Source organism: Xiphophorus couchianus, chromosome 3 (assembly GCF_001444195.1).
Source record: "Xiphophorus couchianus chromosome 3, X_couchianus-1.0, whole genome shotgun sequence".
In the NCBI taxonomy this organism is placed as follows: domain Eukaryota; kingdom Metazoa; phylum Chordata; class Actinopteri; order Cyprinodontiformes; family Poeciliidae; genus Xiphophorus; species Xiphophorus couchianus.
Genome location: NC_040230.1, coordinates 17,352,334 through 17,370,178, shown reverse-complemented (window position 1 = coordinate 17,370,178; position 17,845 = coordinate 17,352,334). Strand labels below are relative to the sequence as shown.

At 40.0% G+C, this 17,845-nt stretch overlaps 1 protein-coding gene across 5 annotated transcripts in view; it reads right to left on the bottom strand.

Annotated features, from left to right (window-relative positions):
- kif13a (kinesin family member 13A) overlaps positions 1–17,703 on the bottom strand; it is a 43,349-nt gene extending 25,646 nt beyond the window's left edge. For 2 of the 5 annotated variants that reach the window (XM_028013570.1, XM_028013572.1), the window contains exons 1-3: positions 17,307–17,703; positions 16,979–17,069; positions 1,661–1,673 (exon numbers count right to left, since the gene is read on the bottom strand). In XM_028013570.1, the coding sequence (XP_027869371.1) occupies positions 1,661–1,673; positions 16,979–17,069; positions 17,307–17,361 (159 nt within the window). In that variant the 5' untranslated portion in view covers positions 17,362–17,703. Of the gene's footprint in view, positions 1–1,660; positions 1,674–11,992; positions 12,088–12,176; positions 12,249–16,978; positions 17,070–17,306 lie in introns of those variants that run through there. The other 3 variants (XM_028013573.1, XM_028013571.1, XM_028013574.1) reach the window with 2 other exon arrangements.
- Between the last annotated feature and the right edge of the window lie 142 nt (positions 17,704–17,845).

Sequence of the window (17,845 nt, the reverse complement as noted above, 5' to 3'; positions counted from 1 at the left end):
ACTGATAAGGCTTTTCCTCGCCGATACTGATTTCGGATTTATTTTCAGGTGTGCCACATTGCAGAGAAAAATGTTTTGTCAAAGAGGTTTTGATAGCGGTGGTGTTAACATATGTTGCTAACATTAATGTGATTTGTACTAAACTCAAAATCAAGTGGAATAAAAAACATGTTGCCTGGGGGTTTGATGTGTTTGTAGACCAAAAATGGTGCCGGTCAATACTGATGCATTTAATGAACTGGAAAAAGTTAAGAGTCATTAGGATTTGATCTGTCAATAACCAATCAAAGCCCATCAAAATAAAATCTCCCTCTAATCTCTGGTGCATTTCTGACTTAATCTGCAAAAGATCAAAAGCTCCACAATTTGTGCAGATTAGACGTAAAATGTGTTACTTCTGATTTCTTTTTTGTTTCGTAGATACTGCTTGTAAAATTTTAAACTGCTCTTTTTTAAATGAAACTTTTTTAAATTAAATGTTTTCATTTTTCTAATGTGTTACATCTGGGAGTTTTCTCACTAGATATTTGGATCTATTTGCATATCAGGGAATATTTGCTGTATTTTCTTATTTTCCAAGACTCAAAAAAAAAAAAGAAGCTGCATACTCATCCTCAGATTGCAGAGGGCCTCCTCCCTGATCCTTAGTCTGCTGCAGTAGCACTGCCAAAACACTTTCCCTCCCAACACAAATACCACAACATAATTGAAACTCCCTCTTAATCACCAAAAGGGCTAATGGCCAGGGAAAGTCGTGGCTGCACAGTCAGCTTGGGAATCTCTGAGATCACTGAATGCACTGAAAGCAAGACTTCCTCTTGTGACTTCAGACAAGTAAGTGGGTTCCATTCAAAGGAACAAAAGTGCCATCATTCTCAATTAGAGCTGGTTTGGAAACTGGGGCTCCAGTGCCCTCTGTTCTGTCTCAGTCCAGCCAGAGGGTGTGATTGCACAACAGATTTCTCTTGATTGGACAATTACTATTAATCAGCAGTGAAAATCATGATGATGCAAAAAAGGAAAAAGACAAATTTTTGGTCAAAAACACAAAACAAAACAAAAAACTAGTTTTCTGCGACTGCACTGAGGAATGCAGGAAGAATGATTTGAGTGTCATAACTAAGCAGACGGCCACGTGCTCATCTTAGTGGAGGGTTATTACGGGGCAGCTCAGGTTCGCATGCCCCAGAGACCATGCACGCCCACAGTCCAGTCGGGGAGGGGTGGGGGTGGGGTGTGGGGGGTGCCTGAGTGAGTGTACCGAGCACAAAGCCCGTCCCTGGTGTGTGAAACATCTCTGAGCTAGTCACTAGCATGTTGTCAGGGGGGGAAATGGGGGTGCACTGCAACAATGCGGCATTCAATGAGCGCACACACAGCCCCAATGTCCGCACTCATCCCTCTCTCATTGTGGAGCCTTTGTGGGTGTTTGGGAGATCTCAGAGTGCTGACACATTCACACGGACATCTATCTGGCTCCTGCTCACCCACCGATCGACCAATAAAAAAACCAAACTCAATCATGTCTGTAGAAACAACGTCACAATGAAGAATCGACCTGTGCAGGAGAAATTGTCCGGCCTTTTGGGTCTGTTACTTCTGGATGTTTTGATCTGTGAGTAACAAATGTCTGTCGAATAAATGGATAAAACACACATACCTTGGACTGTTTTCTGTTGAAGCAGAAGGTCAATCCATCATACACAGGGGTGAGTGAGGGATAGAGCAGAAAAAAGAGACAGACAGGAAAAAGAGGTTAGAATTCACACAGGACAAATTCACTTAAAATAAATCTCTTCTCCGGTCATGAGAAAATGCTTAATTTTTATATAAAAGACACTTTTGCTTCACGTGACATCTTTATTCTCTTGTTTTTCTCACTTCCACTAAGTAAGTGCATGGCTGGAAGGTGCTGCTGTGATTGGGTTCATAATTGGGCCAGTGGAGTGAGAGGAAGGGAAGAGATTTAAGATTCAATGTCCCACTGACTCTGTTGAATAAATAGCTCTTATTCCTGTGGACTTAACACAGAGGCCAGTTCGGGGAAGCTGCTCTCTCCACCACCAGCAACCACCATCGAGGACAAAAGAGCCAACTATACGTCCCTATGTTTCGTAAGGTTGTCCTCTGAACAGAAGGAACTTTTTCACATTTTGCTGTTGTCACCATTAATTTAAGGTGTTGTCACCTTAAATAACCATTAACGTTATTTAAGGTAACTTAAATGTACCTCATTGGATCATTTCACTTTCACTTTAGAAAATCTGAAGTGTGGTGTTAAACTGTGAATCTTCCAGACTGCTAAGCTTCAATCCTGCCAAAGAGAAGGATTCCCATAGCACGATGCTGCCTTTGTGCCAAATAAAATGTGCTGAATACACATACAAGATGCACTTTTCAGATTTTAGCAGTGAAAACGTTTTAAAAACTATGCTTACCCCTTTTCTTTTTTTTTTACAATCATGCATCACTTTACGTCTGTCTATCACATGAAAGGGAGTTATCTGAACTGAAGCTAAACAGCTCCTTGACTCAGGTTACAACCCCTTGCTGTACACGGATAAATGCAACCATGCTGTGCTGTATTGTGCACAGCAGTGTATTAAAATACACTTCCACCCCTAGCGATTCAGCCGGTTCAATCCTTCTGCAGTCAGCACATCCTTCCTGCAGAACTCCTTTGGCACAGAGACAAGGGTGGGCATCAGGTTCACATGGTAACTAATGCAGGGCAGGGTGCATCAGGAAGACTCCAACTCGCCCTTACACACGCCCCTCTAGAGAGTCTCACACAAATCTGAGCTGAGTCACTCACTAGAGAGCTGCATCAGAGGATACCCACACCCATCCAAACAAGAACTGTTCTCTATTCAAATCTGTTGTTGCCATGCAAAGTGTTCTCTTCAGAGCAAAAATGATTATCTCCTTTATAGGATACATGTGAGCCTGTAGCTGTGCTTGAGCTCTTTATAATGAAGGACAGGATGATTGCAAGGGGGCCGTAGTGGAAGCAGAGGGGGGGGGCGTAAGGGTTCATAATCCAAATCTAATCCGAGACCTTTGCGCTTTGTCTTTCTTTAACACAATAATTAATTTAAGCACCTCAAGATCTTTGTCTTATAGTCTCCATCCACATGCAAGAAGTCTGTATCATTTGTGGGGCAGAATCGAAGTTTCTTTAACTCTGAACTGAAATGTTATTTTTTATTCACTTCAGAAACATTGCAAGACTTTCCTGTGACAAGGACACAAGAAAAGTTTTTAGTTATTGTGTTTTGAGTTGAGCAGTGGCTGATCCAGCATCAACGGTGCCGTGCGCAACCACTCCTTCAAAGACAGGCTGTGCTGGGTGATTAAAGTCATCAGACTGAGGTAGAAGTATTTGAGCAGGAGTAGCAAATCCCTGTCACAATCCTGGGGTGTTTGGGTTTCTTAGTTTTATCTTCCAGTTCTTTGTGTATTTGGATTTATTCTCTTAGCTCTGTGTTAGGTTTTACTTCTCTGTCTTTAATTCAACTCTCTTTGTGTTAATTAGTTTCTTCCCTTATTTCCTGCTTCCTCTCTGCCACAGCTGTTCCTCACCACCACTAATGAGCTCACCTGGTTCCTTTGCCATTTCCACTCCTGGCTCAGTTTTTAAGCTCCTTGTTTTGGTTTTTTCATTGTTAAAAACTCATCATGTCATCATTTTGACTCTAGTTTTGCCTTCATTTGGCTTGAACTAGAAAGCAAAAATGATATTACCATTTTGTCACCAACTTTTTACTGTTTCAACAACAAAAGATAATGTCTAATCTTATATGACTTGGCTCGTTTTCAGAGACTCCAAAACAGCCTGATTGGGATATCTTGAACAACAAGTAAAAAATTTATTATTAGTACCAATATTATTGGTACTGTCCTTAGCAGAGATAAAAAAATAATAATGATCTTGCCAATGAAAAGTTGTAGGAAGTTGTATAAACAGTTTAACAACACATACTCGAGCAAAAACATGACTTAAACGAAGGAGCAATACTTTAAACGGAGGGGGATTGAGGTGCAGTAGGAAATGGGCCTTTTTACATTTCTTTGGCACTTAAAAAAGTCCTATTTCTTTTTTTTGTTGCTTAGTTTTAACATTGTGGACAGCACATTTTATTGCTTAAATCTGTTTTTCCTGTACTGACTACTGATGACAAAGACAATGATGAGGTCTAATATGTCAATTCATACTATAGACATGAGAGGATGTCCAGGAAGAACATCAGGCTGTAATACAGATAAGCTGCAGACAGCTGAAGACCTTGAAACTACAGTCTCGTTTCCCACGGTCAGACAATAGACGAGATGTCAAAGCATAAGTCTATCAGGTAAAAATAAACCGGCTCAGTAATTCACAAAAACAAAATGCTGCCCAACAAAGAAATACTAGGAGGGAGGGAAATTTATAGAAACCACATATAAAATGAAAAATGGGACTAAAACACACATGTGTGAAACTTTATGAATAAACCGCTCAGCATCTGCAGCAGAAAACGAGCCGCCACAGTGTTGCTGCTGCAGTCTGTCGCCTCCTGCTCATTGTTTAATCTGTTGAGTGTACATTTAATGTCTCCAGCTCTGGCATGCCTGGAATGCTCCGCGTGACAATGGGAGGAACAAGATTTATTTAAGATGTTAGAATATAACTTCCTGAGACATTCTCATTTTTATTCCAACAAAATACTTCTTCTAAAACTCAAGTGTTCATCTAAACTGCCTCCCTCTCCTTATCAAAACACGAAAACCTCCCCCCCTCCCAGTAAGGTAAAGCACATAAGGCTCCAGTTCTCCCACTCTGCTGTGGAAATAAGCTCCCTAATCCCCCCCCAAAAGCCGAGTGCTCCTCCGAATCCGTGCAAGCTTTAGCACAGTCTGTCTCCTGTCAGAGATTCTTCCCTAAAATTGGGATTTTCAGGTAATTATACTCGTATCTAAAAGAGCACTTTCAGGTGAAGATTCTGACTTCATGTTACTATAAAAAACAAGTGTTTCACCGCATATTCTAACTATATTTTCACTGTTTTGTACATGAATCTGATTATCAGTCAGTGAGTCTACTGTACCCCACTGGTCTCTATTATTATTCCAGCATGCATGTCACATTAGATGCTGAGAGCTTATTAAAGACACAATTTTGGCTCTATTAATGTACATGTTTGGCCCAGAAGTGCCAGATAGCATCAGATTCGTACCCCACTGGAGGCAGACGTGCTCAGCTGCTGCTTCAGCTTTATCAGAGGATGCCTGAGGCCGGGACTCCCATGAGGTCTGTGTGGTCTGCAGGGAGAGCTCCAGGTAAGTTACCTGATGCTGAGACAGTTCATAGAAACTAACTGGGTGAAAAATTGTCTTTCATAAATTTTTCTTTTACGTCTAACTTGACAAACATCCATGAAGACAGGAGGATGTTTCAGAGTTCTCTGGTTGTTAAAAGCAAACTGGACACTCTTTTATGTCTTCTTAATTTAGCTTTTTGTTTCAGATATTTCAAATATGTGTTTTATGCTAAGGCAACTTTTACATTAGCTTTTAGAGTTTTAAAATGAGTTTAAGAATCATTTTAACTGAATCAATAAATGTAATAGATTATATTCATGTGATGCACCTTTTTAATTATTTTGTTGATAATTTTATATTTTAATCCATTTTGCTTAGAAACCTATGTATCTATAAGCATAGTACATGTATGTATTATTTGTATGCAGTTAATAGATTATTTATTATTTTAATAATAAATAAGATTATTTATTATTTCTAATAATAAATCATATATTATTGTTAAATAGATTAGCCAGGATTAATGAATCAATCCTGGCTAATTCATTAGATTATGGATTATTTAGATTTATATGAGTATAATTTTTGTTTTTAATTAATAAGGTCAACATTATCATTATATTGACAATAGTAGTTCTGTTAATTAATATTTGTTGCTTAAATAGAAAGATTTAAATTGTAAAATGCACCCTGAAAAAAATGACTTTTTTTTTCATTTCAACCAGTTTTGGGTTTTCACTGAGTAAGATCCCTGTAAAATATATTAAATCTCTGTGGATGACTACATACACTAAGATCACACAGAACATTTTTTGGCATGTTTTTTTTAAAATTATTATTATTATTTCATTTGAGCATTTGTATGAAGAGCAGAGCTGCAGCAGAGGAACCCCCGCACACTGCCCTAGTGGCTACAGAGTTGGATTAAGGCCACTGGGTTATTATGCCACCGAAAACTGCACTCTTCAAGCCCAGCAGGCAACAAACCAGATTAATCTACTGTATCATCTGACTACTGAGCCATCTATCCACGCAAAACAAAAAATTACAATGCAAGGCTGAGCTCAGATGTATTAGACAAAGCAAACAGTTTGCATGTTTTTGCAAATCATTTGTTTTAAACCACTATCTATAAACACCCTGCAAGCAGGACAATTAAAAACAGCGATTATTATCCATTTTAAAATGTATGTAAATAAATAAAGAAAAAGTTATGTTTATCTAATGTTCTATATTTTAGGAAGATTTCTACTTCTGTCTGAAGAGAATGCCTAATCATCCCAGTAGAAAATGCAGATTATCTTCTCCTGTGCAAATGCACACATCTACAGTGTGAGATATTTTACCGACACTCCCCGTCACATACTTGTGCCCCTCCTCTTGGTCTATTCTTGCAGCTACCCCCACCCTTCCACCCTTTTAACCTCCCTTGACCCCCAACTATGGATTATTCCCAGCATAAGCAGCCAACAAGCTTTGAGACAATGACTTTTCAAACAGCAGTGCAGTGGAAACCTCTCAGGAGTTTAACATCAGAGCTATAGGACTGTGCACTGGGCGGCTATGAGCTAACATTTAAAATAAGCTTTCAGTGTTTTATGGGACACTTGAGTTTCCAATAGAGGTCATCCTGCTGCACACACAGCAGGCAGTGTTACAGTAGAGGCAGACAGAATCTGTCCATTGACCATTTAGTCTGGTTCCATGTAAAGTTACGAACTAAAGCAAAGCTATTGTATTTATCAGGAACTGTGAATTTAAAGTAAACAGGACAAGTGTTTGCAGTCAGACATGTCTGTGAAGAATGTTTGGAAATGCTTTCAACACAACGCTGAAGGAAGTTAGTGGACTAATGACAAAAACAGGCAGAGGGAGCTCGATCCCGCCACACAAACAATTTCTGGAACCTCTTCCTTACACGCCTCTCACTTGGGAGGCTTCCTCTGCTAAAACGAACTCTTAAGCTTTATTACATAACACACCTAGTGTCAATGTTAAATATCTAGAAGTCTTTAATAAAACAAAATATGTAAAATTAATTCATCATCTATATGATTCTTGATTTAAAAAAAAAAACATTAAAAAACAGAACCACATTTGTTTATTTAGATATTTATAGAATGTTATCTATCAAATATCTAATAAATTCACAAATGTTAAGTGAAACTTGGCTTATCAAGGTTTCATGGTAAACTGGAACAATACTGCATCAACATCATGCTTATATGAAGCAAAGCTACTTTAAAGCAATCATAGTTTCCTATGACCAGGTTGTTTCTGGACAACAGATTTCCAGTTTTCTTTGAGATCTAAATGGGCAATTGAAATAATGAATCTCACGTTAAAAAAGTAAAGTAAAACAAATGTACTTTGACATGGATAGACGTTTTGAAACAGAAAACATAGGAATAAGAATTATCCTCCTTTAGTCATCAAAGCATATGTTCTGAACATTTATAGTTTTGCCAAACCTAGAAAATGAATTAAAGCACATTAAATTTGTTGTTGGATGCACAAAAATGGCCTGAACCCTACTAGAAATGGATAGCTTGGATTTTTCTTCCATCCATAACAGCTTCCACCACTAAGTGTTATTGTTAGCACAACCCATTAGTACTCCAGTATGGTGTGATTACTTAATTGGATTAGTTGATATCTAGCTGGCTGTTCACGCCAGTCAAGATGAAAATGGGCAAATTCCGGTCAACAAATGATTTTTCAGTACATCTCTAATAAGTGCTTAAAGGGTTAGTTCAGATTTTTTGAATAAAGGTGAAGTGACATTGGTTGAACCTGCTGACGCGAGGAACCTGAGGATTTGCTAAATATGATGATGTTCTAAAGCATTAATTAAACCGATGACAGCTCCTTAATTCTGTAGAGAATCTAGAGAGATTCAGGAGGTCTAAACATGTAACAAAGCATCAAACTCCACCCATCCATCCATTTTCTGTGCACCCTTGTCCCTAATGGGGTCGGGAGGGTTGCTGGTGCCTATCTCCAGCTACGTTCCAGGCGGGAGGCGGGGTACACCCTGGACAGGTCGCCAGTCTGTCGCAGGGCAACACAAAGACATACAGGACAAACAACCATTCACACACAAACACACACCTAGGGAGAATTTAGATAGACCAATTAACCTAACAGTCATGTTTTTGGACTGTGGGAGGAAGCCGGAGTACCCGGAGAGAACCCACGCATGCACAGGGAGAACATGCAAACTCCATGCAGAAAGACCCCGGCCGGGAATCGAACCCAGGACCTTCTTGCTGCAAGGCAACAGTGCTACCAACTGCGCCACTGTGCAGCCCAGCATCAAACTCATCTTAACTAATATTTTGCATGTCACACATTTAAGATCTGCATAGTAACCAAAACTAAGCATCAGATTAGACAATATTTACAGGCATAAATGTTATATTATTTCCCCCTGAAATGTAGAACAGATGTAACACGCAACAAATTAAAAATACAGTATGCCAGTAAAATCAAGAGTACAGCATTCAAAACAACATTTTTGGCTCTGTCATAACTAATTCAGGATTTTTGAAGCAAAGGAGAGCTTAGACTGTTCTAAAAGCTAAAATTAGTTTCTTATGCAAATATTTGAAGTGGCTTGAGGGATATCACTCTTTGGGTCATCAACAAACCCCCAGGAGCCTCTTGTATTTTCTGTCTGCTGTCTCTAAGCAACGGCAGTAAACATGGAGGAGACACACAGCCTACCAGCCTCATGAGTCAAAGTTCCAATATGAAAGCCAAACTGTGCATTTTGAAAAACAGGCTAAATGAAAAAGCACTGCCACGAGCAGCACACATGATAATCATGCCATCATCAGCATGGGGCCTCCAAGTTTCCATAACAAATGTTCACAATGTGGCATACGATGGAGGAAGGCTCTAATTTAATCCGCTCCGCCATTTTCTGACACCGCAGTGACAAGTCGGGTCAGCAGGCTGAGGTCCACGTCAGTGTGCATTCAAACACAGAGCATAAAACGGACCACGTGTGCTCCAAACGTCTTAAAAGGTCTGAAAGGCAGCACATCAGCCGAGGAGACGTGAAGTTCATCGAAATGTTTCACTGAGATTTGATTTCTTCCAGGGGAAGGGAAGTGACACTTTTACCGCCGGGACACACCTCCTGTGACGTTTTCTGTCGGCTGAATGCCACTCATCTGAATAGACCTGGCATGCTGCTGCTGACAACAAAATCCAGAGTAAGCTGGCTCACTGAGGGCAAAACAAAACACAAGTCATGAGCCTGAACATATTAAAGAAACTAAGCAAATACTTAAGACAACCTTAAATTCAAGCTTTAAAATGTTATTCCCCTTAGTGTGACTAAATTAAAATGAAAACTAAATGCTAATTTGTAAACTTCAAAAAGGCCTCATCACAAAGAATCATGCAAGAAAACCATTATGGAAGAATTGTCTGAATGTGGATTTTTACATACGCTGCTGCCCCTCCGTATAACAGGCCACATCTGACATTAATGAGGTGCAGGCTTAACAAAGAGGGAGGGCGCCATCTTTTCTCAATTCCGGATCAAGACATAAACAATATCCCACCCTCTAAATAAACCAGTGAACAGTGCAAAGTGAATGCAACCGCTTCAGGGCTTTGCTTATAGCACTTTCCCCTTAATAAAAAACCCCAAAACAAAACAAAAAAAAAGAGAGAAAAAAAAAAAACCCACAGGTTTATGGAGAAAATGTGAGCCGATGTGGAATACTTTAGAGCCAAATGACTCTGAGAACAAGATCCCGCAGAGTGGAAAGGTTGATTATTGGCACAAAATGAGCAGCATGGAAAGACAAAAAGAACATTCCTGAGGTCAGTCACTGGTCAAGGCAGCATTGTAATTTTATTTGGAGGTTAGAAGACATGATGACACTTTGTCAAAAGTTACTGACCTCTACGAGTTTAACACTAACATCTGTGCTGGCAGTAGTTACAAATGAACAGAGAACACTAAATGCTTTTTATACAGTCTCTAGTAGAACCTCCAAAGTGATTGACTTTTCTAGAGAAATGTCGCCTCGTCTCCATATTTAGCAGAAGCACTGATCCATCTTTTGCAAAATAGCAATACTGAAAAATCTAGCCGCTTTTTCTGGTGTTGTTGAAGATTCCTGAACATTGTAATGTAAAACCAGGCCTCTTCCCCCCATAAGCACTCACAGGTGGCCTCATCCTTACACATCAGTCCCTCTCAGGTGCAGTTAGGATTAGGTGATATCTACCCCTTCCAGGTCACATTGGGTCAATAACGATTTATTTTCCTCCATATTATGTGTTCCAACACTAGGGGAACATGTTTACAAATACTTGTTGGACAGAACTGTGTGTATTACTGGTTTAATGAACAACAAACCTTTGCAAGTGCTTGTAAATAGTTCAGACTTTTTCACACACACACACACACACACACACACACACACACACACACACACACACACACACACACACACACACACACACACACACACACACACACACACACAAGCCAAATTAAATATAGAACTCCGGGTTGCTGGGGAAACTCCAAATACTGAGTTTTGACCTCAAAGGCCGTTCTCGTTGTAATCAGACACAAAACTAAAAGAAATATGATACTTGAGTACAAAGGGAGAGCACCCTGTCACATCTTTCAATTATGTGTGTCAGTTCTGATTAGCGCATGTGTTGGGATCAATGGATGTGAAATTCACAATGTTCTGCTGAGACGGTTCTGTTCATTCTGCTGTGATGTGACTTTCATGTTTTCTTGTTAAAGGTCAGCTGACTGTCTGAGAATAAAATTTCAATGATGTGTTAGTTCCCAGAAGTGGTCAGGCGGTTATTTGCCAAATTAACTAGACAAACTTCCCATTAGTTTCATTTTCAAGCATCCAGCATCCTGAGGAAAGTGAATAACGACTAGACAGTGTAAAATGCAATTAAGTGACCTTATTGTTAAGTCAATGATGTGGTGCTTGACTTGTTGATTCTGCAATGAAGACGCAGACGTGCGGTGTACGTATAGCATGACATTTACTGTGGTCATGCAGCACAATTTCGCATCATACCCAAAAAAGTCTGTGACACTCTGGCCTAGCTAGTGATCAGATAGTGTATGCAGCATTGCCAAATGTGCAGCATTGTAAAACAGGAGCACTATTTTCCTACAAATGTTTTTTCTTTCCAGTCACTGAATTGAAATATGCAGAAAGCGTGACAGGGGGTGTTAGTTCAGGATAATTCAAAGAGTGGGAGGACAGTAAAAGCAGCATCCTAACAGAGGAGGCTCTAATTGTAGCCCCTCTCCACACCAACCAGACTACAATACCTAAGGAAGCAACACAACAAAGTCTGTTGGAGATAAATCCAATTGAGCTCTTGTAACCACCAATGATAAGAAGAGATTAGGGTGGAAATTACAAGCTAGGGGACAGACACTATCAGATGAAGACATTCCTCTGCAGATCATCATAAAATGTCAGATTAAAGCAGTTTTTCATTTCACTTTTGGGGATAAAAAGACAAACATTTGATTTTTTAGGTCAAAATTGTGGAGATTCAGGTGTTTTTCACCATGAACAATGCATTCAATTGTTGCATGGTGACTAACATGCACCATAAGTGTAATATGGCCCCATTCTGTGGGTCACAGGGTATTTTCTTGTCATTACACACCACCACTCACCCCCTACACAGACAGTCGCCTCAGGTATTTCTGTTCACCCCCAGCTCCTTCCAGCATTTATTATGTCTATGCACCTAAGGAGAGATGACTGGAACCTGAAAGAAAAACTACTTCTCTCAGACTTCTGTTTCGAATATGCCATTCTGTCCAACGAGCAGAAAGGTGAGACTCAGGGAAATATAACCTTTTGGCCTGAAGTCACAAACTGCTTGATTTGTCCTTCAGTGAGATTAGTGTTCATTTCTGAGGAGAGCTGGGGAGAAGAGTGCGGAGCTCACGAGGGAAGGCCAAAGGCTCTGCAGAGCAGACAATAAGGCTTAGTCATCAAAGGAAATAAAAAAAATTCCTTATTTTTAGGAAAAGCTGTGCAATTCAATCAACTTGAAAGAATATGCAAATAAAAATGTAGAATTGAGAACATTTTTACAAAGCAAAAACGGTGGTAGAACCATTTGAAAGAATGTTTAGATGTCCCCCTTCTTCCATCAAGAAACCCATGTATTTCTAAGCAAACACCCAAAGATTAGTGGTGTGTTCATAAAAATATCTATTATAGCTGTTTCCTTTCTGACGCTCTGCCTGAGCATTCCCACGAGAGAGAAAGTTTCCCATGGCCCCTGCAGCCATATTCAGCAGGCTAATACCCTCTGAATTTGACACATTTCCAACACGCAGGGACAGGTGTCTTCAAAAGCTGGCAAAGCCCCACAGATCAGGGCACTCCCGCCCCTCTACTGCGGGCTCCACACGCAGAAAAAACGGGAAAATTACATGGTTTTACAAAACCAAGGAAGCCAAAACACACACACACACACACAGTGAGCAGCAGCAGTATTGAGATCCTGAATAATTACATGCCTGAATTGCATCTTTGAGCAGAAATGTTACATAAATACAGTGAAAACCATCCAAGCTGTATGGCTGCAAACTGGACTGAGGATCAGAACCAAAATGACTTTATCAAAATCTAAAACACCAAGAATTAAAGACAAGTGAAGGTGAAACTGAAACAAACCACAGAACATTTTCCACCATATTTTAACTTCATGAAATACATTCCTGTGGATCTGATACTGAACATCAATCAGATATGAAAGCTTCCACTGGATGATAAGGTAAAATATGTTTGTATCTCGCTTGTCAACATGGAAAGAGGTAACACATAACTGGCATAAAGTTCTCACAGTTCCTGAACCATGATGTACATGTTTTTTTTACATTTTGTTACATGTTTTATTGGGGATTTTAGAACAATACTGAAAGTTCTACTCTGCTGTTGTACTGTATAAGCTAGCTCAGCAAGATTGGTTGGAGGGTATCTCAGATCAGCAATTTTTCACACTGTCTAATCTGTTCACAAATTCACAATTGGATTTTGCTCTGCACTTTAACTAGGCCATACTAGTTAAAGAATGGCCTAAATTTTAATATAATTATTTATATTATTGTAAATTATTATTATTATTTAGAATAATAAACATATTTGGGATGGTCAAACTCTGCGCCATGCCTCAAGTCTTGTGCTCCCTCTAACATGTTTTCTTCCAGGACTGCTCTGCATTTACCTCTATCCATCTTCTCATGAACTTTGACCAGCATTTCTGGGACTGCTGATGTAAAAAACATGCCATGTTTCATAGTGTAAATGGTGTGTTCAGGAATATGTGTATTTTTAGTTCTCTGCCTCACAGAAAGTTTAGAATGGAGACTACAAAGGACACTTTGGACTCATCTGATTGGAGCACCTTTCACCTTTTTGCAGAGTCTTCTACATGACAGAAGCAAACTGCTGATTGGTCTGCTTATGGCTTTTTTTTGCCACTCCTCCACAAATGCCCGATTGATGGAGGTGCATTACTAATTGTTTTCCAATCGACAGACTCTCCCATCTGACCCGTACGTCGCCTTCAAAGTTACCATGGGCCTCTGGGCTGCTTGTCTGATTAATGCTCTCCTGGTCCTGCTCATCAGTTTAGGTGGACACCCATTATCTTGCTGGATTTGAAGCAGTCCCAACACACTGTGTGCTCCAAGAGATACTCAATGATCGAGAAATTGTTTTATAGCGTAATTATACTTTAAACTTTGTTAGAATTTTAATAGAGTACATAATAGTTTGTGATTGTAACGCAGTGAAAGGGTTAAAAATGCTTAAATTATTTTGCAAGGAACTGCGCTTTGAGCTTGATTTCTGAGCTTGATCGCTTGGACGGCAGCCATTGTGTAGCAGTCTCGCTTCTGATAATTGCTTTAAATACAGATTAGTGCAACGACCAGAGCTACTGGCACAGTAAGCTCATTATTTAATGCTGACTAGGGAACTAAGAAAGTGTTACAAATTTACAAGATTCCCCTTAGCTCATAAGAAAAGAGCTAGACATCTCACATGCATTCTTGTTCTCTGCAGTCACTCTGGGAATATTTGAGCACCCTAAAAAGCTGTTTGTCCATTTAAAACGATCAATACAACAGGAAAACAATCAGGCCTAAACTACAGCATTCTGTTAGACGTTTTGCGCGCCTGTGGGTAATCAGGTCAGGTGTCTAATCATGTGTGACACAGACAGCAGAGGAGAGCTAGCAAGCCGAGCGCAAGACTGAGGCGCAGCTTTCATTGTGGGACAAATATGACATTTTTGACAACTGCTAACGGGCATGAAATATGAGCATACACCCATCAGTCGCCTAAACGCAGTCTGATCTCCTCATTACACCGGGAGAGCATGTCAGATCAGAAGGCAGCGCAGATCACACACTTTCAGTGAGCCTTTGTGCACAGAGATCATGTGAAACTTTCACCCTTTCTTCACTTTTAGCAGAGATGACTCTTAATGAAACATGGAGCATGCTGGGAGCTTGATAGAACTGATCCAATCTAATGGTGCTTTGGTGCAGGACCCCATAAATTAGTCCTGGATTTGGAGATTTAATGCAACACCCTGAGGTTTGGGATTAAACAGTTGAAACAAATTGGACTTCTCGTGTCAAATAAAGTCAACTTCTTTAAACTATGCTATATTTAACATCACCTGCAACACCTTGTTTAAGATCCCAGGCAGCAATTTTTTGTTTCAGAACAAAATGAGTTTACTGTAATTTACTTTTAAATCTTATCCCAGCAGCTTTTTTGGCAGCCTTGACTTTTTCTAGGAACAAACCCAAGACCTATATTTGTTCCTGTGCTGATCCAATCCTGGCTTGACCAGAGGTTTCTTAGCTAAGTGCTACACACAGTCAGTAACAGGTATAACAGCAAAGAAATGCCCACAGAATGATCCTGCCACTACCATAGACAGTTGTTGTTGGCATGCATGGCTACAGAATATATTGAAAATCAAACATTACCACAATGTCACTGTGCCCAATTTCAATACAACAAAAAGCAGTTTGGAAAGCAGTGAACATATTAGTTAATTATCTAGTGCCATGCTTCATGCTAGTTTAAAATTTTAATAGGAAACTTTATTCCCAAGCCATTTAGAAATTTCCCTGCAAAAATAGCAGCTGTAGCCTGACTCCGGTTTTTCAACAAAACCATGTTGCCATGATAGAAATACTTCCTTCTTTCCACAATGTCAACCATCTGTGGTTAATGTTTCAACTTAACCCAAAGCAGAAAGACATCATAGTCATCAATAAAACCTTCAGAAACACAACAGGATATCACATTTTTCTGATATTATGCAGCCACACTGTGATGTGAAGCTGCATGACCAAGTACTAAAAGCCTGACAATAATCACTGTCCTCTAAAGCTATCTGAATAAGGAAACTGTAATTTCACAGTGATAATTTGCTTCAATTTAACCAGTTTGAATGGAGTTTTCATCTGTTCCAAGAGTCAGCAACCATTTTTGCCCTCACTCATGTCAAATAACATTAGCGTAGAGCCACAAAACCTTCTCACTCTACCCAAGAAAGACAGTTTATGAATTTCTATGAAAACCTGTAAAAGCAGTCAACAAAAGAACATGCCATAGAACAACGGAAGGTTTCATATTTATGGTAAATAAAGAAAAACAGCTTGTAGTTTGCATCACATTGATAAATGAAAAGCACTAAAGAAAAAATGATCTGATGCTGCTTAAGTACTGGCCTGTTGTGGAAATACCAACCATGCATTGCAAGAAAACATATAAAATCTGCTAAAACTGTCTATTATTTTTAGGTTTGGAAAACATTGTAGTTTTTCACCATTTTGCAACAGCTATTAAGAATCCCTTAATAAAGAGGACCAGAAGAGACACTAAGAGGCAGGTTGTAGATCTCTGCTCTATTCAGTCAAATGTTCTACATTTGCTCACTTCCAGTTCTTCAATTTCCCATTGCCGCCCTGTTCCACAACTGTCCCTTTGCAGGAACCCATTCTCGATTTCCTCTTTGCAACACGACGATGGGCTTTGAAACCGTACACAGCAGAGACCCCCCATGCCCTTCCTGATCGTGTCCTCCTCACTTACAGATAAGCAGAGTTCAGAGTTTGAAAGAAGCCATGGAGACCGAGAAAAGTGGGACGATGAACTGTACGGTTCTGGAATCTTTCTAGACGAGACGCATTATAGAGGTGTTACAGTGCAATGATTGCTACTGGAAAGATCAAGTGAATGACATAAGATGTGTCATGTTGCAGTCAGGTGGCTAACAGACACTGTGTCCTCTGCAGCAGCAGTGCAGTATTTCTGTAAACCCTCTGTATTTATTTGCTGACATCTACGCAGCCGAAACACGCTAAAGTTTCTCAACAAACTATAACCTGTGTAGTTTTATTCTGAAGGAAAACATTTGCAGCCTTTCTGAGACACACATAGTTGTTTGCTCGTTTCTTGCAGCAGATTGCTCTCTCATGGCTTTGTAATATTGTTCTGACATTTCACCCACTACCACGACTTCAGCTCTGATGATCTCAAAAAAAGTCATAAGATGCATGTTACTGCGTTCATAATCACCTGCTGAAACAAACTACGTGTTGCATTTCAGCTTTGATTACCTGTTCTCTCCTTTTGCATTTGAGGGTGGAGGCTGCAGGATTGTTTGGTTGTCCTCCATGTCCACCACACATTTTGTATTCAGCTCAATCTCTGCAGAAAGAGAGAAGTTTTTTTTGTTTTTGTTTTTTTGTTTTGTGGGAAAAAATAAGGGAGAATGTGGGGATGTGAAAAGTCAGAGAATCTGATCTACTTTCGCTGTGTTGAAAATACACTGGGGCATGACTTCAGGGTTATAACTCAAGAGAATGGTGAGGAAAGCAAAAGTTTAAGATCAAGCGAGAACGAGAGAGGAGTTTGCGGGCGGAAATCGTCGTTTTGAACACTTACCCCTGCGGTTCATGGGCCGAACTCTCACAGCAACTTTTACCTTTGTATCCGACATTTTCGTCCACTTTTTTCTTTTTTTTAACTCCCACCCTGCCTGGTCTGTCTGTGCGCCGAGCTATAAATGTATAGTCTGTAAATCCCCCGACAAGCAGCCTCGGATTTCTGGCAGACTAAAACCGCTTTCAGCAGACGCTGCTCATCGGAAAAAGCCCCCAAGGAGTCCAGATTTTTAGGAACATAGATCCGGACAAGTTCATTTTTCTTCCTTTAAATCCATCCGGGATCTCTTCTTGTGCGGATCGAGCCCTCTGCTCCGGCCCCAGACAGCATCCCTAACACCGCCATCTTCCACCGGGAGCTCGACTGCTCTCCTCTGGCAGGGCTGGAGAGGCTGTGCCAAAGGAGGGGAAAGGATTTACGCACCGCGCCGCTCCTCAACAGGGAGGAGAAAAGCAACGGCAGACAAATGGCAAACTGCATAATGACAAGTGATAAACACGCAACAAACATGAGCATAAATTAAGGCATACTTTAAAGAA